Source organism: Hyla sarda, chromosome 1 (assembly GCF_029499605.1).
Source record: "Hyla sarda isolate aHylSar1 chromosome 1, aHylSar1.hap1, whole genome shotgun sequence".
Lineage (NCBI taxonomy): Eukaryota > Metazoa > Chordata > Amphibia > Anura > Hylidae > Hyla > Hyla sarda.
Window position 1 is genome coordinate 147,794,106 of NC_079189.1, and position 23,836 is coordinate 147,817,941.

The window sequence follows — 23,836 nt, forward strand, 5'->3', positions numbered from 1 at the left end:
AGAAGAAATACGCAATGCAGTGCACACCCAGTGTGTATATGTACCAAAAAATAGTTTATTTCAAAATACAGAAAATTAACAAGACCCCTCCCAGGGCACCTGCTTTATCTCAAAATACTAATATGCCAGTCACAGTAGCCTATTGTATAAACCGATGAACAATACAATATGATATGAACACTTCCCTCAGGACAAATAACAATCATACAACCTGTATGTGAGTACTTAATGTGGTGCTGGGGAAAGCAAGGCTACGGACGGCAGATGGAGAATGGACCAGGCAGGTGGCCCCCTAGACCCCTCAGGAGTGTTGCCCCCTTCCATAGACTTGCATTGAGGGGGCGTGGCTGTGACATCATGAGTGGGTGGGCCCGGTACATCACGAGCCTCCGCTCCGCATTGCCAGTCATCTAGCACGGAGCGAAGTTCGCTCGATGCATCGGATGTCTGGGATGCTGCAGCTGAAATCGCGGGGGGCCCCAGCGGCAGGACCTTTGGATAGGCATTAAGATATCCCGGGGCGGAGTACCCCTTTAAGGGGTGCAGAGATTTTAGGAGAGGATTATATTTTCATTTCCTATTATAATATGCTCAGATTGATTGCTGTAAATGTCATTTCATTAACTTAAATCCAACAGACAAAAAATATCTAAAAGATTGGCACCAGTTATTTCTGCTCATTGCCATTATGCACGTCTCCCTGCCAAATCATCCCTACTCATGTTTATTCACTCTTGAAAGTCATGTTAAAGTTGCTGTCTGAGTGCTAACAGATGGTCGGAAATGTTCTGGTAAAAACTTGTTCTATTGAAACCTCTGTAAAAACCCATCATGAATCCTCTTCAGAAGAAGTAATAAAGAATAACACATTATGGTAAGTAAAGCATCATGCTGTTATCATCTTTGGAGTACGTAGACATCTGTCTGGAGTTTGTGGACAATTACCCATGTCATGAGACACGGAAAAGAAATGGGGACATCCTAGTCGGTGCTCTGCCAATGCTGCTCTTGAGGGAGACCTACCCATTGAAGTTATTGCCATGACTAGAAATTACGATTCCTAGGTGCAGAAACTTAAAGTGCCACTGCTGTAGTATGCAAGCCCTTTCAATATCAGGTTAAACTACTTGGTGTTCAGGTCATTCTCTATACAGCATTCAGAACCAAAGACTGATGACGGTATAGTATACCTGCATAGGACAACCTTCTTGCTTTTTCACTTTTGCAGTGAAGCTACAGCATGCCTTTGAGCAGCCATATTTTCCATCACTTGCTTTGACTATGATCAGGGTACTGGTTGCTTGTGATCACATTCCGGACTATCAATCGTTTTTAATCTTGACCAATTTTACCATCATTATGGTCTTTAGACTGTAAAACTCTCTCACCTTTCTCTCTAGAATTATTTGAAGGCAGAGAAAACTTTCCCATTACTTTTAGTCAATTTTCTAAGGAAAATAGTCTGATTGATGGATGGTATTGCCAAGTTATAAATAAAAGTGCTAAACGTACCTGTCGACACTCAGAGCGCACAAGTTGAGCACTGTGATTCCAACAGAAGCCTTCTGTATGAATGGGACCAGCTTGCAAAGACATGCTCCAACCGGTGACTGATCAAAGGGCCATCGTTCTGCAAGAAGCTGAAGGACACAACACAAACATAAGGTTTTTTTTTTTATTCCAAATATACTGTAGATATGCACATATATATATATATTCCTGATAAATTTACAGACTACGATCAGGAGATTACAAACTGTGTGTTTTAACAGTGTGTTGGAACAGTGTAAAGTATCTACTATTCTTCTGTTACAATGCATTTGGAAAGTTTTCAGACCCTTTCACTTTTTTCACATTTTGTCATGATGTGGCCTTGTGCTCAAATCAAATTATAAAAAAAATCCCCTAATATTCTGCACTCAATACTCCATAATGACAGAGTTAAAAAGAATTTTAGAAATTTTTAAAAATATATATAAAAAGGATAAACAAAGAGTATTCAGACCCTTTGCTATGACACTAGAAATCCAGCTCCGGTCCTCCCATTTCTCTTGATCACCTTTGGAATATTTCTGCACCTTGATTGTAGTCACTTAAGGTAAATTCAGTAAATTGGACAGGATTTGGAAAGACACATCCCTGTCTATATAAGGTCTCACAGCTGACAATGTATATCAGGGCAAAAAACAAATCATGCTAAGGGTGCGTTCACACTACGAAATTCTCGCGGAATTCCACGGTGTGAACTTAACATTAGTGTGAATATGTCTCCGCAGATAATTCCACCGCTGAAATTGTTCCGCTCAAAGAAAGAACATGTTCATTCTTTGCGCGGATTCCTCGAGCACTGTTTAGCCGTCAATGGTGACGGCTCAGTGCCCCGCGGCCCTAGCGCCGAAGCATCTTCAGCTGCGGCCGCCATGGCGGAATCTCCGCTCGCGGAATTCAGCAAGCGGAGATTCCGTAGTGTGAACGCACCCTTAGACAGAATTGTGTAGATCCACAGAAAGGTACATAGAAATTTCTGCTGCTCTGAAAGTTCCCAAGAGCACAGTGGCCTCAATAATTATTAAATGAAATTTTTTTATTACAAGCAGGAATGTTCATCGAATTGGCTACCCCACAAAACAAATCCAGGGGAAAAGGGCCTTGGTAAGAGAGGTGACCAAAAATGTTAAAAGGGGTTATCCAGAAAAAAACTTTTTTTTATATATCAACTGGCTCCAGAAAGTTAAACGGATTTGTAAATTACTTCTATTAAAAAATCGTAATCCTTTCAGTACTTATGAGCTTCTGAAGTTAAGGCTGTTTTTTTCTGTCCAAGTGCTCTCTGATGACACGTGTCTCGTGAACCCCCCAGTTTAGAAGCAAATCCCCATAGAAAAGCTCTTCTAAACTGGGTGGTTCCCGAGACACGTGTCATCAGAGAGCACTTAGACAGAAAAGAACAACCTTAACTTCAGAAGCTCATAAGTACTGAAAGAATTAAGATTTTTTAATAGAAGTAATTTACAAATCTGTTTAACTTTCTGGAGCCAGTTGATATATATAAAAAAGTTTTTTCCTGGATAACCCCTTTAAGTACGTTAGGGCATGGATTTGGTGGCCAATGAGAGTTAGAAGGGAGCTGCCAGGTGCACTTCAGGAAGATTGGCAAAGTAAACGGAACGGGCATATAGAAGCATTGGGTGCATCACATGAAAAATTATGGGCCAGAACAGGTGCAAAGGGGGCACCACTAAGGAAATTTGAAGGTTGAATAAGTTTTTATTTTTTTAAGTTTGTTCAGATAACCCTTTTAATGAAAACCTGATCCAAAGTGCCCTAGACCTCAGACTGGACAAAAGATTTGTCTTTCAACAAGACAATGACTATAAACACTCACCCAAGACAATACAGGAGTGCCTTAGAGACAACTCTATGAATGTCCTTGAGTGGCCCAGCCAGAGCCCTGATTTGAACCCAATCTAACATCTCTGGAGTTACCTAAAAATAGCTTCCACCAACAGTACCCACCTGACAGAACTTGAGAGGATCTGCAAAGAAGAATGGCAGAAAATCCCCAAATCCAGGTGTGCAAATCCTACCACATCATACCCAAGAAGACTAAAGGTTGTAATAGCTGCCAAAGGTGCTTCAACTAATGAGTACAGATGTAAAGAAGTAAAGAAGTACTGCTTGCATTGCCTGATTCACCCACATGTAGAGAGATTCACATGCACCCAACCCATGTTATGCAGCAACAGGACGTATCCAATGCACATATCAGCTTGATAGTTGTCACGATGCCGGCTGGCAGGAGGTGGATCCTCTGTGCCAGAGAGGGATTGGCGTGGACCGTGCTAGTGGACCGGTTCTAAGTCACTACTGGTTTTCACCAGAGCCCGCCGCAAAGCGGGATGGTCTTGCTGCGGCGGTAGTGACCAGGTCGTATCCACTAGCAACGGCTCAACCTCTCTGGCTGCTGAAGATAGGCGCGGTACAAGGGAGTAGACAGAAGCAAGGTCGGACGTAGCAGAAGGTCGGGGCAGGCAGCAAGGATCGTAGTCAGGGGCAACGGCAGGAGGTCTGGAACACAGGCTAGGAACACACAAGGAAACGCTTTCACTGGCACAATGGCAACAAGATCTGGCAAGGGAGTGCATGGGAGGAGGTCAGATATAGTCAGGGACCAGGTGGAAGCCAATTAAGCTAATTGGGCCAGGCACCAATCATTGGTGCACTGGCCCTTTAAGTCTCAGGGAGCTGGCGCGCGCACGCCCTAGAGAGCGGAGCCGCGCGCGCCAGCACATGACAGCAGGGGACGGGAACGGGTAAGTGACCTGGGATGCGATTCGCGAGCGGGCGCGTCCCGCTGTGCGAATCGCATCCCCGACGGCCATGACAGTGCAGCGCTCCCGGTCAGCGGGACCGACCGGGGCGCTGCGGAGAGAGAGACGCCGTACGCGCTCCGGGGAGGAGCGGGGACCCGGAGCGCTAGGCGTAACAGTACCCCCCCCCTTAGGTCTCCCCTTCTCTTTGTCCGGTAACTGCCCCCCCTGGGATGAGGACACCGGGAAAGGATGGAGGGATTCCTCAACGGCAGGCAGTACAGCAGGAGTGGGAATGGGGAGGGAGGGCAGAGGGCGAGGCCTGGCACGGGGCAGTGTGACACCAGGACGAGGGCCACGAGGAGGCACCGAGGCTTGACTGACTGGACTGGGAGGGGGGGAGAGGCACTTCTTAAGGCGGGCAGAGTCCATAACGACCTTAGGGAGACCGGATACAGGAGGAACCACAGGGTCACTGCAGGGAGTACTGGGAACCGGTTTAAGGCAGTCCTTGAAGCAAGAGGTACCCCAGCTCTTGATCTCCCCTGAGGACCAATCCAGGGTTGGGGAATGGTGTTGAAGCCAGGGTAGTCCAAGGAGAATTTCAGAAGTGCAATTGGAGAGGACCAAAAACTCAATTTTCTCATGATGAGGTCCGATGCACATTAGGAGGGGCTCCGTGCGGAAACGCACGGTGCAATCCAACCTGGCTCCGTTGACCGCGGAAATGTGGAGTGGCTTGACAAGACGGGTCACCGGGATGCGGAATTTATTCACCAAGGACTCCCGAATAAAATTCCCAGAGGCACCAGAGTCCAGGCAGGCCACGGCTGAGAGGGAAGAGCTGGCTGAAGAAGAAATCCGTACAGGCACCGTGAGACGTGGAGAAGCCGACTTAGCATCAAGAGACGCCACACCCACGAGAGCTGGGTGCGAGCGTGCGTTTCCCAGACGTGGAGGACGGATAGGGCAATCCACCAAAAAATGTTCGGTACTGGCACAGTACAGACACAGATTCTCTTCCTTACGGCGATTCCTCTCTTCCAGGGTCAGGCGAGACCGATCCACTTGCATGGCCTCCTCGGCGGGAGGCCTAGGCGCAGATTGCAATGGAGACTGTGGGAGAGGTGTCCAGAGATCTAAGTCTTTTTCCTGGCGGAGCTCTTGATGCCTCTCAGAAAAACGCATGTCAATGCGAGTGGCTAGATGAATGAGTTCATGCAGATTAGCAGGAGTATCTCGTGCGGCCAGAACATCTTTAATGTTGCTGGATAGGCCTTTTTTAAAGGTCGCGCAGAGGGCCTCATTATTCCAGGAAAGTTCAGAAGCAAGAGTACGGAATTGTATGGCGTACTCGCCAACGGAAGAATTACCCTGGACCAGGTTCAGCAGGGCAGTCTCAGCAGAAGAGGCTCGGGCAGGTTCCTCAAAGACACTTCGAATTTCCGAGAAGAAGGAGTGTACAGAGGCAGTGACGGGGTCATTGCGGTCCCAGAGCGGTGTGGCCCATGACAGGGCTTTTCCAGACAGAAGGCTGACTACGAAAGCCACCTTAGACCTTTCAGTAGGAAACTGGTCCGACATCATCTCCAAGTGCAGGGAACATTGCGAAAGAAAGCCACGGCAAAACTTAGAGTCCCCATTAAATTTGTCCGGCAAGGACAGGCGGAGGCTAGGAGTGGCCACTCGCTGCGGAAGGGGTGCAGGAGCTGGCGGAGGAGATGATTGCTGCTGAAGTTGCGACTGAAGTTGCTGCACAATGGTGAATACTTCCGACAGCTGGTGGGTTAGATGGGCGATCTGTCGGGATTGCTGGGCGACCACCGTGGTGATATCAGAGATATAAGGCAGAGGGACGTCAGCGGGATCCATGGCCGGATCTACTGACATGATGCCGGCTGGCAGGAGGTGGATCCTCTGTGCCAGAGAGGGATTGGCGTGGACCGTGCTAGTGGACCGGTTCTAAGTCACTACTGGTTTTCACCAGAGCCCGCCGCAAAGCGGGATGGTCTTGCTGCGGCGGTAGTGACCAGGTCGTATCCACTAGCAACGGCTCAACCTCTCTGGCTGCTGAAGATAGGCGCAGTACAAGGGAGTAGACAGAAGCAAGGTCGGACGTAGCAGAAGGTCGGGGCAGGCAGCAAGGATCGTAGTCAGGGGCAACGGCAGGAGGTCTGGAACACAGGCTAGGAACACACAAGGAAACGCTTTCACTGGCACAATGGCAACAAGATCCGGCAAGGGAGTGCATGGGAGGAGGTCAGATATAGTCAGGGACCAGGTGGAAGCCAATTAAGCTAATTGGGCCAGGCACCAATCATTGGTGCACTGGCCCTTTAAGTCTCAGGGAGCTGGCGCGCGCGCGCCCTAGAGAGCGGAGCCGCGCGCGCCAGCACATGACAGCAGGGGACGGGAACGGGTAAGTGACCTGGGATGCGATTCGCGAGCGGGCGCGTCCCGCTGTGCGAATCGCATCCCCGACGGCCATGACAGTGCAGCGCTCCCGGTCAGCGGGACCGACCGGGGCGCTGCGGAGAGAGAGACGCCGTACGCGCTCCGGGGAGGAGCGGGGACCCGGAGCGCTAGGCGTAACAATAGTATACACACAATCCAAAGTAGTACCCAATAGAGATAAAAAGACGCTGTAGCACTCATATCTCGTCCAAATTCCTTTATTGAATGCAGATGTAACACTATAGATGAGACAGTGACGAAAAATGCAATGTCCATAAATGGTGCAAAGTACCAAAATCACAATACAATATTAATACCACTCCTTTTATTTAAACCAAGAGATCCCAACACTTCTGTCCTAATGCTAATTACCACCTTTCTATGTAATAATTCAAGATAGAGGGAGTCGCCTACTTGAGCTTCACATGTTTTATTAATCTCGGTGAGTTCAAAATTTGGGTATTAATCCAAGGAAAGATCGCAATCTTGAATTATTTTATAGAGAGACAGAGATTATCTGTAGAACACAAGCGTTGCGACCTCTTGGTTTAATCTAAATGAGTGATATTACTACTGTATTGGGATTTCGGTTCTTGGACATTTCCTTTTTCTGTATTGTGCTATATTCTATGGGGAAGATTTATCAAAACCTGTGGAGAGGAAAAGTTGCCCAGTTGCCCATAGCAACCAATCAGCTGGCTTCTTACATTCTTAACAAGGCCTCTGGAAAATGAAAGAAGCGATCTGATTGGTTGCTATGGGCAACTGGGCAGCTTTGCCTCTCCACAGGTTTTGATAAATCTCCCCCTATATCTCTAACTGTTTTTTAGGTATTTCTATGACGTTTTTTTTTTTAATTATGTGGGTTGTTGCCAGAGTGTTATATCTGCATTCAATAAAGGAAGTTAGATGAGATATGAGTGCTGCAGCGTCTTGTGAAAATTTTTTTTTAAGTGCACTGTATATTCACTATGTACTATTTTACACTATAACAAAATGTGAAAAAGTGCACTGTATATTCACTATGTACTATTTTACACTATAACAAAATGTGAAAAAGTGCACTGTATATTCACTTTGTACTATTTTACACTATAACAAAATGTGAAAAAGTGCACTGTATATTCACTACCGTATAAACTCGAGTATAAGCCGACCTGAATATAAGCCGAGGCCCCTAATTTCACCCCAAAAACCCAGGAAAAGTTATTGACTCGAATATAAGCCTAGGGTGGTAAATACATCATCCCCCCATGTCATCATCCAGACCCCCGTCACCATGCCCCCTCTTCATCATCACCGCCTGTCAATCCCTTCATCAGTGGTCTTCGACCTGCGGACCTCCAGATGTTGCAAAACTACAACTCCCAGCATGCCCGGACAGCCATCGGCTGTCCGGGCATGCTGGGAGTTGTAGTTTTGCAACATCTGGAGGTCTGCAGGTTGAAGACCACTGAGAAGGGATTGACAGGCGGAGAGTTCAGTTGAGTATAAGCCGAGGGGGGCGTTTTCAGCACGAAAAATTGTGCTGAAAAACTCGGCTTATACTTGAGTATATACGGTATATACTATTTTACACTATGCTTAACAAAAGTTTCCTATATTTAGTATTGTCTTAAGCCACATTTCCATATTATCTACTTAAAGTACAGTACATAGTACAGTATAATAACTACCATATGTAAAATGCCATACAGTACAACATTGAGAATCCAGTGTATGTTTTATGTTGTCTCATCAGCAGGTATTCAGAATTGCTAATGTCTCAGGAAGTAAAGAACCTTAATAATGGAGATGCAAATGGTAAAAAATGTTTCTAATGCTTCCTCAAGGTACTTCTGCCATTTATTATGCACGTACTCTTAAGAGCCTATTCAGCATGTTACAAAACTGGATCCTTTAGCATTTTCCATTAGATCTGAATTACCTGTTTCGTAATGTATTGACTCAACCTGTAAGAAATCCTCACTGTTTGGGATGTTTGTGTTATTGCAGACATAAAATAAATCAACGTATTTCCTGTCACTTATATAAAGCTAACAGGCTCTGTAGTGCTGTACAGAGATTGTCATAAGTCACATCACCCCTGTCATTTCCTTTCTCACACAAAACCAAATGACCTATAAGTACTGTATGTTATTGGTGTATGGGAGGAAACCAGAGGAAACCCATATAAACATTGGGAGAACATACAAACTACACGAAGAAGTGGCCCTCGGTCAAAGTTAAAACCAAAAACACAACGCTGCAAGGCAGCAATCCTGTTATATACTGTGTTGCCTGCAAATCAAATTTTTTCATTTTATGCCAGTGGTTAGAACTTCTGCCTTGTATCTCCCAGGGCTGTGGACAAGAACCTAAACAAAGCAATATATCTTCAATATGCCTCCCAAAAGCCAATAACATATAAACGTCAATTGACTTATCATAATACCAGTGAGGGGGAAGTTACCATATTTTTCGTCATATAAGACGCTCCGGCATATAAGAGGCACATAATTTTATAGGCAAAAAATCCCAAAAATAAAGATCCTGAACCAAATACAATATAAAGTATAGGACAGTGATCTTCAACCTGCGGACCTTCAGATGTTGCAAAACTACAACTCCCAGCATTCCCGGACAGCCATTGGCTGTCCGGGCATGCTGTGAGTTGTAGTATTGCAACATCTGGAGGTCCGCAGGTTGACGACCACTGGTATAGGAGGTAGTACTCATGTGTCCCCGCCGCTCCAGACCCGTCACCGCTCGTCACCGCTGCCCTGGATGTCGCTTCATCGCTGTCGCCGCATCCCCGGGGTGTCCCCGTCGCTCCGGAACGTCTCTGCTGCCCGGTATCCCCGCTCTCCATCGCCGCCATGAGGTCGCTATGCACGCAGCTCCTTTTGGATGATGGGACGGCGTGCGTGACGACGTGATGACGACAAAGGAGAGCGCCGACCATGGAGGGGATCCCGGCACGGAGCAGACACCAAGGAGGCAGGTAAGGTTCCTCCCGGTGTCCTGTAAGCTGTTTAGGACGCTGAGATTTCACCACAATCCCGAACAGCCGGGTTTGTGTTATTTTCACTTCAGATCAAAGCTGACCACCGCGTCTGAAGGGTTAATACAGGACATCACTGCGATCGGTGATGTCCTGTATTAGCCGCGGGTCCCGGCCGTTGATGGCCGCAGGGACCGCCGCAATAGGTGTGTATTCGCCGTATAAGACGCACCGACTTCCCCCCCCCCCAGTTTTGGTGAAGAAAAAGTGCGTCTTATATGGCGAAAAATACGGTAGATTTCAACAGGGACTGATGTAAATGCAATCTATAAACAATGCTGATTCATATTTCTCTATATAAAATCAGGAAATTAATCATATTTCAGGACTACTCATCCTGCGCATATTTGATGCGCAAGATATTAGGTTGCAAATTTGATGCTGTGATGAGTCAATTAGTTTACATTGAAATCTGCAGCATAGAATCTTCAGCTTCAAATCCTGCCCATAAAATATATGCAGGATACTTTCATGATAGAAAATAGTTTCTCTGTGCAGACATAATATAGACATCTGGACTACATTTCCAGCCCCATGAAATGCTCCAAGGTAGACACATACATCTATAACACAGAGCAGAGCCATAGCAGGGGAGACGAGTGTCCTGAGAATTATTATTCAAGTATAAATAAGACTTGTTTGTGGAAATCAACAAAGCGGAAACCAAATTACAGGGAAACCACTAAGTCAGTTCAGTGACATTGGAAAACATGATAAGAGCCACATACACAAATAGCTTCTTTACTAAACATTTCCGGGAAGATTTACAAATGCATAAAATGATTATACTTTGGAAAAGACTTTCAAAACCTGTGGAATGCACACTATTAATATTTATTCTTTTAGGAACTACATGACACTTTATAGGGACCCATTCATAACCATGTTTGTAATGTTTTATGATATATTTCTTTGGTTTAGGTCATTGTAGACATGGTTCCCATGAATGCTCTGTATAGTTGGAAGATATTTATGAGGTCGGAATATAAAGCTCTCTCCCATCAACCTTTTAACCTACTTAACTGAAGGTCTTCACCTATGCCCTAAAGCACTCACTTCATCATCAAATCCTGCCCCTCTTGTAGAGTACACAAAAGACTACTTTGTAAATCCCACTGGAATCGTATATCCCAGTCTAGAAAGAATAAAAATGTATTCCATGCACACTTTACAAACAAGCACAATAAACCATGACAGTTTTCTCAAGATTGTCACAACATTGGATAACATTGACTGCCATTATTTAAAAGTTAGTGTGTGACAGTAAAGGGGGCATTTTGCTTCTACGTGTCAGCTTCTAGGATATCCATTAAAGGGGTATTCCAGGATTTTTTTTTATTTGACTATGCTACAGGGGCTGTAAAGTTAGTGTTGTTCATAATATAGTGTCTGTACCTGTGTGTGACGGTTTTCTCACAATTCTTATGTGACTTTCATCCCACTATTTATTTTTAACAGCATACAAAATGACTGTTGTCTCAGATTTTACCCAGGTTGCAATGCGACCAAGACCTGACTCACTAGTCAGCTGATGACAGGGAGCCTGTCTGCATCAGTGGGTGGAGGGATCAATCTGAACTAATGCAACAGCTGTAGGCACCCTGATTGAAAACCACAGGTCTTTTGTTTCAATGGGTGAGGTGGCTGATGAGTGAGAGGGAGGGAAATGGCATTGTGGGATTTGTAGTAAAAAAAAAACATGAGTCAAACAGGAAATACAAGTTCACTAAAAGCTAGCCACAGTGTTATGGTAATCTCATGACATAGCCATTTAGCCCCAAGACAAGCACAGATCCTTCCTAAGCATGTCCATTACTGTCTGCCAAGTACGTACTAAAATCACCTTATGGTGGATAACCCCTTTAAGTATTTGTGACTGCTGATTGATGAAGAATTGACTTCATCATGGATTGGGCAGTAGCAATATAATGCACTACTTATTGGGCCTCACTTACTAAGCCAAACCTGACAGTTTTTATCAGGTTTTGTGGACAAAATCTAGGTGCTCACCTGTGCAACACTTTTTGCGACATCTTTGGACAAAAAATAGTCTACATTCTCACAAATCACTCGGAGAGTTTGAGAAAACCCTACAAAGGGGGTGGCTTATAAAAAAAAATGTGCGTAACCTGAAATTTTTCAAAAATCCACTCCTTTTTTTGTCTAAAACCCAATATAAAAAGCGGACAAGAGTGAATTTTGAAAACCCGACTGCCAGAGGCTGGTGCACAAACAGGTAAAATGGTCAATTTTTCCCCCAGCATGGTTCTTATGGGCAATATGCATAAACTAGATAAACCAAAATTAAAAAGACTGGTTCACTTGACTCTAATTTCTTTGGAACTTTTATTCCTGACTTGACAGGATACAGTATATGGACAAATATTACATTTTTATATCTTAAATGTATGTAAATTTTACTGTTTACTTTGATGTTTGCATTGTTACATGGTAGTACTTTCTAACTTTATCTGTGAATTATGAAATATTTATTGCGCAACTTTATTTGTAGAATATTTTCGCTATGGTTCGCATCCTTAGTGTGAAAATGCATGTTCGAATGGTATTCCCATATTGTGAAAGTGTGTTATTTCTTAAATAAAATCGCTATGGTTCACAGAGCAGATTTTACACCCAACTCAATTTCTCAGGAATTCGGCAAATGCTTTGGAAATTTCATGCTTTTGCATGGCTGCTTGTTGGGGTGGTGTCTCTTGTCCCAGATTTTCACAGACCTGAAGAGCCACTGTTGTTTATTCCCACATTTTTTTTTAACCTTCCAGTGTGGACTAATAAAACCCTAGTGCACCCAAAAAAAAGGACATCTTAGTAAATAACACACAAAAAAAGAAGAGGACAAAAAAAAAAAAAAAGTAAATAAATAAACCCGACAGACAAAAACCCTTCAATCTTAGTAAATAAGGGCCATTGTCTTGCAAAGATATCTCAAATATCACCCTTATGTACAGAGTTCTTTGTTTCTTTCCTAGGAATCCGTTTCTGTCCTGTGCTCTGTATACCTTCAGAAACGAGAGGGGATGGTTACAATATTGCAATTGTTGGGTGCAGAAAAAATCACGAGCGCAAGGCAAAAGCGGGCTGCCTGGGAGCAGAAATGCTAATGCCTTTTCTGTTCCTCAGACAGCCCTATTCTATGCATGGAGACTGACTATATGAATATAAGTATGTATTTTTTTTCCGTTTGTTATGTATACCATCAACATATTGCGCTGTGCTGAATATATATTGTGCTATGTTGTATAAATATGACAGCACTCACATACATTCATATCCTGGGGCAGGAAAAATTAGAAAGGAAACCCATACATGCCTAGCCTTGGTTCCCAACAGCTCTCATCTGACTCTGTCTGCTTCCCTTATTTTCAGGAGTTAGCCGTTTAGCCAATCCCTGGCCACAGTGGTGTCCCACCTAGGCAATCTAGTGATGAGCTAAGCAGGAAGGACTTGCACCAAGTGCCTATCTCAGAAGCAGGAAGAAGACAATAGATCAACGGATTAGAAGGAGCCAAACAGGAGCTGCAGGGGATTTGGGCTAGGTAAGTGTAGTTTTTTTTTTCTGCCCCCAGCAGGATATGAATTTTAGCAAAACGCTGGAAACCCCCTTTGTGAATACAGAACCGTTTCTTTCTTTCATTGCTCTTTTTTTAATGAAACACCATGAGAAATACTTTCAGATACTGGAGTGTAATAAGCCAATGCTTTATTATGGTGTATTCCAAAACACAATGGCAATAATGATATAGCAAGTAGCCTGTGGTTACTATACTTTCCCATGCTAAAGAAAAGGTAGAAAAGCACACTGCTTGTATAGATTTGACAATGTTGTCTAAGGGAAACATGTTTTATACAGAGGTGGACATACCGTAGGTCTAACCTAAGCAAATGCCCAGGGGGAAGTAGATAGAGGGGCCCACTGTCACCCCAAAACTAATTCCTGACTGTTATATTGCATGCATTTCATTGCTCATAAATTTGATAAACAAGGAAGTGATCCATGATGAGCTATTGTAGAGCTGGGACACATGTACTATTCTCGCAGAGTGTCACCCCGGTCTTAGATTTATGCAATACATTATGAGAAAGTCAAGTTTTAACATGTTTTGTCTATGTTTCCTAAAAGAGCTGTACTTTACTATTTATTTAGGTTACTACTACAGTTATGTAGATTTGGTAGTTCTGTAGAGTGAGTTTCTTCAAAACCCTATAAATGGTTACTTTATCTTTGTCTGTGATGAGTACAATGTTGGCATTATTCAAACCTAATGTTCCAGTGACCTTCCTAAACCGTGACAATACGGTCACCATCACTGTGTTGCCTACTGAACTGCACCCGACAATAAATAATATGATCATCTCATGCATGTGTGTCTTTAACTCGAAATCGTGAGACTGTAGTGTTAAGAAATGTAGTTCCCTTCATGTATCCTCAGTGGTTTGTGTGTGATTTACTGTAACCAGACAGTGTCATCATTTGAGGAAATACTTGGAAGATATCCTAAAACTACTATTACTCAGACTAAAGTTATAAAAAAGGATGTGAGAAACTGCATCTTCTCGACCTCATATACATACATGTAAAGGTTATGAGTCCATTATAAGTTTTTGTGAGCAGGACCCTCACTCCTATTGTTTAAATTGTTAAAAGGGAATTCTAGAAATTTCAAGTATTTAGGCTAAGGTGGAATGGCATGGGTAAGCGAGTTGACCAAGAACCCAATTGTCACTTTGGTTGAGCTCCAAAGATCCTGTGTGCAATAGAAGGTGCAGAAACTTCCAGAAGGACACCTATTACTGCATTACTCCACCAATCTGGGCTTCATGGGAAAAGGCACATGAAAGCCAGGCTTGAGTTTGCAAATATAAATAAATAACACTTAAACCACTCTGAGACTGTGAGAAACAAGATACTCTGATGTCTGATGACACCAAGATTGAAGTTTTTGGCCTCAGTTCTAAGCTTCATGTATGGAGGAAACCAGACACTGCTCATCACCTGTCCAATACCATCTCTACAGTGAAGCATGGTGGTGGCAGCATCATAATTTGGGGATATTTTCAGCAGCTGAAAAAGGTTGACTGGTCATGATCAAGGGAAAGCTGATTTGACCAAAATATAGAGATATTCTTAATAAAAACCTGAACCAGAGTGTTCTGGACCTCAGACTGGGGCAAAAGTTCACCTTTAACCGGACAATGGGGAGATTTATCAAAACCTGTACAGAGGAAAAGTTGCTGAGTTGTACATATTGACCAATCAGATTGCTTCTTTCATTCCTGAAAAGGCCTCTGAAAAGTGAAAGAAGCAATCTGATTGGTTGCTATGGGCAACTCAGCAACTTTTCCTCTGGACAGGTTTTGACAAGTCTCCCCCATTAACCCTTTGCCACAAATGGACGTTCATTAACATCCATCTGCGGCTCCCAAGCAGGTGAGCGCGCATCATACCCGGTGGGTCACGGTTGCTATAGGTAACCAGGACCCCCGGGTAATGCCAGACATCGACGATCGGGCTGATGTCCGGCCTTTACCCTTTAGACGCGGCAATCAAACTTGATCGCCACGTCGAAAACGAAAGTAATCATTGCCGGTTAGCTCAGTGGTGCTGTTTGGGACCGCCATGGTGAAATTGCGGTGTCCCGAACAACTTGCAGAATGCGAGGAGGATCTTTACTTGCCTCCTCGCTGTCCGATTGCCGAATGACTGCTCCATGCCTGAGATCCAGGCAGGAGCAATCTAGTGGCAATTGCACTGATCAATGCCATGCAAATCAGTGTGTGCAATGTGATAGTCCCCTATGGGTGCTAGAACATTGAAAATAAAGTGTTAATAAATGATTTAACCCCTTCCCTAATAAAAGTTTGAAACACGCTCCTTTTCCCATAACCCCCCCCCCCCCCAAAAAAAAAAAACTGTGTAAATAAAAATAAAAATAAATATATCTGGTATTGCAGCATGCATAAATGTCTGAACTATCAAAATATATAATTAATTAAACTGCACAGTCAATGGCGTACACGTAAAAAAATTCCAAAATAGCGTTTTTTGGTCACTTTTTATGCCATAAAAATGAATAAAAAGTGATCAAAAAGTCCAATCAAAACAAAAATGGTACCAATTAAAATTTTAGATCACGGTGCAAAAAATGAGCCCTCATACATCCCTGTGTGTGGAAAAATAAAAAAGTTATAGGGGTCAGATGAGGACATTTTTCAACATATTAAGTTTGGTACATGTACTGTAGTTATAATATCTTTTTAGTAGTAAAATAAAATTAAACCTATATAAATTGGGTATCCTTGCAACTGTATGGACCTACAGAATAAATATAAGGTGCAATTTTTACCAAAAACTGAACAGCGTAGAAACGGAAGCCACTAAAAATTACAAAATGGCTTTTTTATTTTATTTTGCCCCACAAATAATTTTTTTCTGGTTTCGCTGTAGAATTTCTAGTGAAATTATTAATGGTATTACAAAGTAAAATTATTGGCGCAAAGAACAGGCTTTCATATGGATTTTAGGTGGAAAATGGAAAGTGTTATGATTTTTAGAAGGTCAGGAGGAAAATACAAAATGACCATAAGCACACAGCAAAGACAAGACAGGAGTCACTTAAGGACAATGCTGTGAATGTCCTTGAGTGGCCCAGCCTCTATCAATCCTGACAGAGCTTGAGAGGACCTGGAGAGAAGAATGACAGAAAATCCTGAAATCAAGTTGTGCAAACCTTGTGGTATCTTACCTAGGAAGACTGGAGGTGCTTTAACCCCTTAACGACCAAGGACCTGGATACACGTCCTTTTGCCATTAACGGTGCGATTAACTGCAAGCCCGCACCATATCGGCCAGCCCTCAGCTTATTCTTGTTGCTGAGGGCTGGCGTTAATGGCAGACATGTGGCGATCGCCGCGGCCTACTTTTAACACTTTAGATTTGACAACGGCATCTAAAGGAAGCTGAAAACACTCCCTTGTGGTCCAATGGGGTGGATCGCCCCCCCGCCCCCGCAGCGCCATCACAAGGGGGCGATCTACTGCTGAGGTACTGCCGCGCTGGTCCCGGCTATGAGATTCATAAAGTTTGGCAGGACCAGGCTTTATCAATCGAGTGCAGAGCACACAGATCAATGTAATTCTTTGGAATTACATTGATCTGTATGAGGAATCTAATGATTCCTCCTAAAAGTCCCCTAAGGGGACTAATAAAGTGTAAACAAAAAAAAAAAACACACACATTTACCTCTTCCTTATTAAAAGTTTAAAACACCCCCCTTTTCCCAAATTCCATATAAAAAAATATAAAAACATAATAAAAATAAAACATATGAGGTTGAAAGTGTTATGATATTTAGAAGTTGAGGAGGAAAAAATTTAAGTGCAAAAATGAAAAACACTGTGGTCCTTAAGAGGTTAACTAGTAAAGGGTATGAATACTTAAGTCAATGTAATATTAAACTTTATCCTTTTCACTTTGTCATTAAGGGTCATTGAGTGCCGAATGATGGGGGGGGGGGTTGAGTTTTATTTTATTGTAGCAAAATGCCCAACATACCGAAATAAGAATAAAGTAAAAGGGAATCATCAGATTGGATTTATTATTACACAGAATTTACGCAAGCAGCACATAGCTGAGTTATTTCTCATTTTGTTACTTAAAGACCACAGATAATGGAATTCTGCTTTCTACATTTATCACAATTTATTTTTTTCATGAATCGTTTCTGATCTTTTAGTAGGTAGGAGTCTTCCGAGAAGTATCTTCTCATTTCTAATATCATTATGATTAAATACTTTAGACACCCATTTCCTGCCATGTTAGAATGTGTCATGTTAACGCAGCATAAAGGATTTACCTAATATTTCCAGCGTATTGGGAAACAGTGAAGATGGTTCAGACATACCCAGTATTAAAAGCTATGTTCCCTTTTTAATGTTGAATAGTCTTTATTTTGATTTATGTATGCATGGCTTGCTTGTACTTTCGCCTTTTATGGCCTTTAGTCTTATGCATTGTGTAATCATTATTCATGCACCATTTGTACAAAAACTATATTTACTTTTTATAAAAACCCTACATGGTCCCTACATGTTGGAATATATATCTAACATGAGCCACCCATAGACATGAAATAGTTGGGGTGTGATTCCATGTTGGAGTAACAACTATTTCTGCACATTCCTCCATAAAGATTCTTGCTTAGATAAGTGGCCATTTTTTTTAATGGGGCTTTTCTCCAACATGTTAGACATGTTTAAATCCAACCTGCTGCTTCTATCCTCCAATATCTGCCATGTTAGGACAGTCAGGAGGTCTCATACACTTTAGATCAGCATCTAATCCCATAAATATTGGTGGGTTCTGAGTACTTTTCAGACTTTGGTGGATTGTACTCCACTGGAAAACTTTTTTTTAATCAACTGGTGCCAGAAAGTTAAACATATTTGTAAATTAGCAAAGAAACAAGAGAACAATCGGCACAGCTTACTTCTGATCCTCGGGACTGCTGTAGCTCTGTAGCGGTTAAATATAGGAAGCTGGTGATGCTCAGACTAACAAAGAACAAGTCCATCAAACATGCAGGTAGAGAAAGGAAATAGTCGGCGACTCACCCCTCTTCTGTTCAGCAAAGTTCTTTATTGCACATATTCACAACAGTGTTGCCCAGGGAGAAGACGGAGATGGACACGCAGGGGGGTACACCAGAGAGGCGACAACGCTGTTTCGCACTACATAGTGCAGGCCAGTTGAAGCACTATGTAGTGCGAAACAGCGTTGTCGCCTCTCTGTGGTACCCCCCTGCGTGTCCATTTCCGTCTTCTCCCTGGGCAACACTGTTGTGAATATGTGCAATAAAGAACTTTGCTGAACAGAAGAGTGGTGAGTCGCCGACTATTTCCTTTCTCTACCTGCATGTTTGATATTTGTAAATTACTTCTATTAAGAAATCTTAATCCTTCCAGTACTTATTAGCTGCTATTTGCTCCACAGGAAGTTCTTTACTTTTTGAATTTTCTTTCTGTCTGACTGCAGTCCTCTCTGCAGACACCTCTGTCCATTTGAGTAACTGTCCATAGTAGGAGAAAATCCCCATAGCAAACCTCTCCTGCTGTGGACAGTTCCTGACATGGGCAGAGGTGTCAGCAGAGAGCACTGTGGTCAGACAGAAAGGAAATTCAAAAAGTAAAGAACTTCCTGTGGAGCATACATCAACTGATAAGTACTGGAAGGATGAAGATTCTTTAATAAAAGTAATTTACAAATATGTTTAACTTTCTGGCACCAGTTGATTTAAAAAAAATTAATGTTTTCCAGTGGAGTACCCCTTTAACCCCTACAGGACCCATGACGTACCGGTATGTCATGAATCTGCTCCCGTTCTATAACGCAGTGCCGTACGCTATTAACCCTTTAGATGCATCTAAAGTGAAAGTAAATCGTTGCCGGTCAGCTCAGGGGGCTGTTCGGGATGTCCGTGGCGAAATCGCGGCATCCCGAACATCTGTGACACAGCAGGAGGGTCCCCTACCTTGCCTCCTGTGTCAGATCGCCAATGACTGCTCAGTGCTTGAGATCCAGGCATGAGCAGTCAAGCGGCAAGTTATTGATCAATGGTTTCCTATGACAAAACATTGATCAATATAAAAGATCAATGAGAGCAGTGTTATAGTCCCCTATGGGAGTAATAACATTGCAAAAAAAAAAAAGTGAATAAAGATCATTTAACCCCTTCCCTAATAAAAGTTTGAATCACCTCCCTTTTCCCATAAAAAAAAACTGTGTAAATAAAAATAAACATATGATATTGCCGCGTGCGGAAATGTCCGAATTATAAAAATATATCATTAATTAAACCGCACGGTCAATGACGTACGCGCAAATAAATTCCCCAAATCAATAAGACCTATGAATACAAAAATGGTACCACTAAAAACTTCAGATCACGTTGCAAAAAATGAGCCCTTATACAGCTCCATATGCGGAAAAATAAAAAAAAGTTATAGGAGTCAGAAGATGATAATTTTAAACGTATACATTTTCCTGCATGTAGTTATGATTTTTTCCAGAAGTGCGACAAAATCAAACCTATATAAGTAGGATATAATTTTAATCGTATGGACCTACAGAATAGAGATAAGGTGTCATTTTTACCGAAAAATTTACTGCATAGAAACGGAAGCCCCCAAAATTTACAAAATGGCATTTTTTTTCAATTTTGTCTCACAATGATTTTTTTTTCCATTTCACCATAGATTTTTGGGTAAAATGACTGATGTCATTACAAAGTAGAATTGGTGGCGCAAAAAAAGGTAAGGAGGAAAAAACGAAAATGCAAAAACGGAAAAACCCGGGTCCTTAAGGGGTTAACAATTTGCTGTCCATGGCAGCTACCCGAAGGTAAATTTTTATAGAATGACATCCAAAGCAAAAATGATTTAACCCCTTAAGGACGCAGCCCATTTTGCGCTTTCGTTTTCTCCTCTTATTTTTAATCCACATCCATATGAGGGCTTGTTTTTATGCATCCAGTTGTACTTTGTAATGACACCTTTGCATTTACCATAAAATGTATGGCCCAACCCAAAAGTTTTTATATGTGGGCGGGGAATGGAAAATAAACCCCCAATTTAGCAACTTTTGGGAGTTTCGTTTTTATGTGGTGCACTTTATGGTAAAACTAAAAACTAATAACATGCTTTTCTATTAATGTACTATTTTTAAAATCAGTCAAACCTTTTTAACAAATTAAGTATGCTTAATTTTCTTTTTGTAAAATGGGAAAAGGGGGTGAGTAATTTACATTTTTATTTGGAGAGGGGCTTTTTCATAGTCATAATGTCGTTTAGGACATAAATGTACATTGTGGAGCATTAAAGGGGTACTCCGCTGCTCAGCGTTTGGAACAAAATGTTCAGAACACTTAGAGCTGCTGCCGGGTGCTTGTGACGCCATAGCCCCGCCCCTCATGATGTTGTGCCCCGCCCCCTCAATGCAAGTCTATGGGAGGGGGCGTGGCAGCTGCCATGCCCCCTCCCATAGACTTGTATTGAGAGGTGGGACATGACTGCATGAGGGGGTGGGGCTATGACATCACAAGCCCCCGACGCCAGCTCTAAGCATTCGGAACATTTTGTTCTAAACACTGAGCAGCGGAGGACCTCTTTAAGTATCAGGACACCATTAAGAGGTTATTCCTTATAACTCTATTGTTATGACAGGGTTGCCAACCATCTGTAAATCCCTTGACAGTCTGTAAAAATTGGGGACTTTTTTCCAGTTTTAAAAAGTTGGTTATTGTGTTATTGTGATTGTAGCTATCATTTCAATGGTCACAGTAAATTCTACTAAATGATAAGTGTTCACATCAGTATTCAGAACTACAAACTTCTGTAAGATTTATCATCATGTATTGTGACTTTTCAGTGGGTCCAAAAAGTGTTGTCTGTCTATGATTTTTGGATAAGTTGTCCAGAAAAAAGAAAAAACAAAACAGGTATTTAAGTTGTGATCTATAGAACAGGATTTTTACCTTCATTTTGGAACAGCACTCATTGTAGATTAAAGGGAAACTACCAGATAGATCAACCCCATTAACCTGAATATTCATATAGCTAGTGTGAGTGACTCTGAGTGAAACTATGTATTATGTACCCCAATCTGTTCAGCCATTCCTGAGATATAGCACAATCTTGCAATATGCACATGAATCACTTCAACTGGAGGCAGGTTAGAAGACTATCTGCACCTTTGACGCTGTCCCCTGGGACCCATTCGCGCTGCCCACTCATCAATATTCATCTTATTCTCTGTGATAAGCGGGAAGGTACAAACGGGGCCAAGGGCTTGACACCAGAGGTGCAGATAGACTTCAAACCCGCCCCCTGAGGTTAAGAATTACTTTGCATATTGCAAGATTGTGCTATATCTCAGGAACAGGTGAACGAACTAGGATACAGAATACATTATTTTACTCAGGTTCACCCACACTAACCACCTGTATATTGGCCCAGATTTATCAAAGAATGTCTACGGTAGAGCTATTTTCCCACGTTTATTTGGGTGGTGGGTGTGACTAGCGTGCATCTTATGTATCAAGAAGGTGCAGCAGGATGATGAATTTTGCGCAGCTCTGCTGTGGTGGGAAAAGCTCCACCACATACACTTTTTCTAGACACTTGTGAGGGAGAGAAGTAGACACTTTCCTGGGTCCTGAATTTGGCAGGTTAGGTGTTTTTACTTACTTTCACAGAGCTGGCGGGACATTTTTACTTGCATTTTAGAAGGGGTTAAAGCTGGGCATCACCGTGATCATTGATGTCTGGCATTAGAGATGGTCCTGGTGGCAGATAGCTCAGCTCCTGAGCACATTTCATAGAAGGGGAGTGGGACGCTGTCGTCCACAAGAGGTTAAAGGTTGAATTGTGGAAGGTAGAAGTGATTCTCACGCCTACTGGTAGGGGGTGTAGCGCCTAAAAAAGTACCTTTGCACACAAAATAGCGACTTTTGACTAAAGTCGCAAATGATAAATACGTGACCACTGCATGGTCAAAAAGATAAAGTTCTACTGGTAGGAAAAAAGAGGGAAACTGTCTATATCAAAAGACACATAAAAGTCGCTAAAGATGCTGCTTGCGCCGGAACTGCGCCTAAACATAGATAAAAAAAATGCTCTAGAAGCAATGATAAATCTTCCCCGGTGAACTTAGTGGGGTTGATCCATCTGTCAGTTTCCCTTTATCGGTGTCCTGATATTGTACAATATGTGATTCACATCATTCACATTAGTATACGTTTCTAACTCACACTATCACATTTCATCTGTATCGCAGAATGAGTTTTCCTACCCAGTCTTAATACATTTACAGTTTGGGTTTGGGTCAAATTGTGCCGCATTATGGCTGAGAGAACATCATGGAACATCTGCAGTGCCAAAGGTTGTCTACTTCTGCTCTAAAGTATACAGTGTAGAGCTGGTAATATCATATTGTTTTAAGAATATGTTGTAAGCCATTGTTGAAAGGCAATGGCTGGGATTCGTCAAAGTTCAATTCTTGCGACTATCCTACTTAGGAATTTATGACAAGAGCACTTGTCTACATATCACAACTATTTCTTACCTAGCACTAGACATGAGGTAATCTGTTCTGCCAAATATGTCGTCAGCTCAAAAGGTAATAGTTTTTGTGCTTAATACAGTATTGTCAGTTGGCTATAGATATCACACTAGAATGATCCTTGTTGTTGTAAACTGACGTGTTACATGATCCTGTTATTGCACAAAACTCTGGCGTGCCCCGAGCTGATGTCTGGGACTAGCAGTTTGTTAAGTAAATACTAAAAGATTAGTCAACAATGACAATCAGGATGAAAGCATACATATATATATATATATATATATATATATATATATATATATATATATACACACACTGCTATACATGTTGAAACCACTCAGAAAAATGATAATATTTGTATACAGCCAGATGAAAAGTAGAAGTTTGCGCTATGAACTGTGGTACAGAAAACCCTTACAGAGCCGACTGCTGTATTCCTAAGTTAAAATGTTTCCACTGCTTCTCTGGGTTTCGTGCAAGTCATGTCAGAGCTAATAGCGACAAAAAGGAAATCTGAAGTCATAATATCCTTGGCCACTGACATGATGAAAGAAGAATGGAGAAGAGTAGACATTTTAAGCACTGTAGTATACATATACATGAAGTCTCAGCCCAGATGAACGACCATACCAAGACTTTCCCTAGAAAAAAGTCTACTCACACAAGACGCACATGGATGAATGCTCTATTTATAAATAATGAGTAAATAAGACCTTTCCCATTCCTAGTAGTACGGTCAAATGCGTCAGTAAACTATGAATTCCAACTCCTCATCTCTCTGCTTTGGCCTGTAATATGCCAATATCACTTAATAATGTCATTTCCAGATACTTATAAAACTTTTTTAAGCTTTATCTCAAAATAGAACTTTGTGTTAAAAATGAAAGGACAACT

At 42.3% G+C, this 23,836-nt stretch overlaps 1 protein-coding gene across 1 annotated transcript in view; it reads right to left on the reverse strand.

Annotated features, from left to right (window-relative positions):
• EDNRA (endothelin receptor type A) overlaps nucleotides 1-23,836 on the reverse strand; it is a 79,165-nt gene that overhangs the window by 31,287 nt on the left and 24,042 nt on the right. Inside the window, exon 3 of the mRNA XM_056562837.1 lies at nucleotides 1,513-1,640. Coding sequence (XP_056418812.1) covers nucleotides 1,513-1,640 — 128 coding nt within the window. The remainder of the gene's footprint in view (nucleotides 1-1,512; nucleotides 1,641-23,836) is intronic.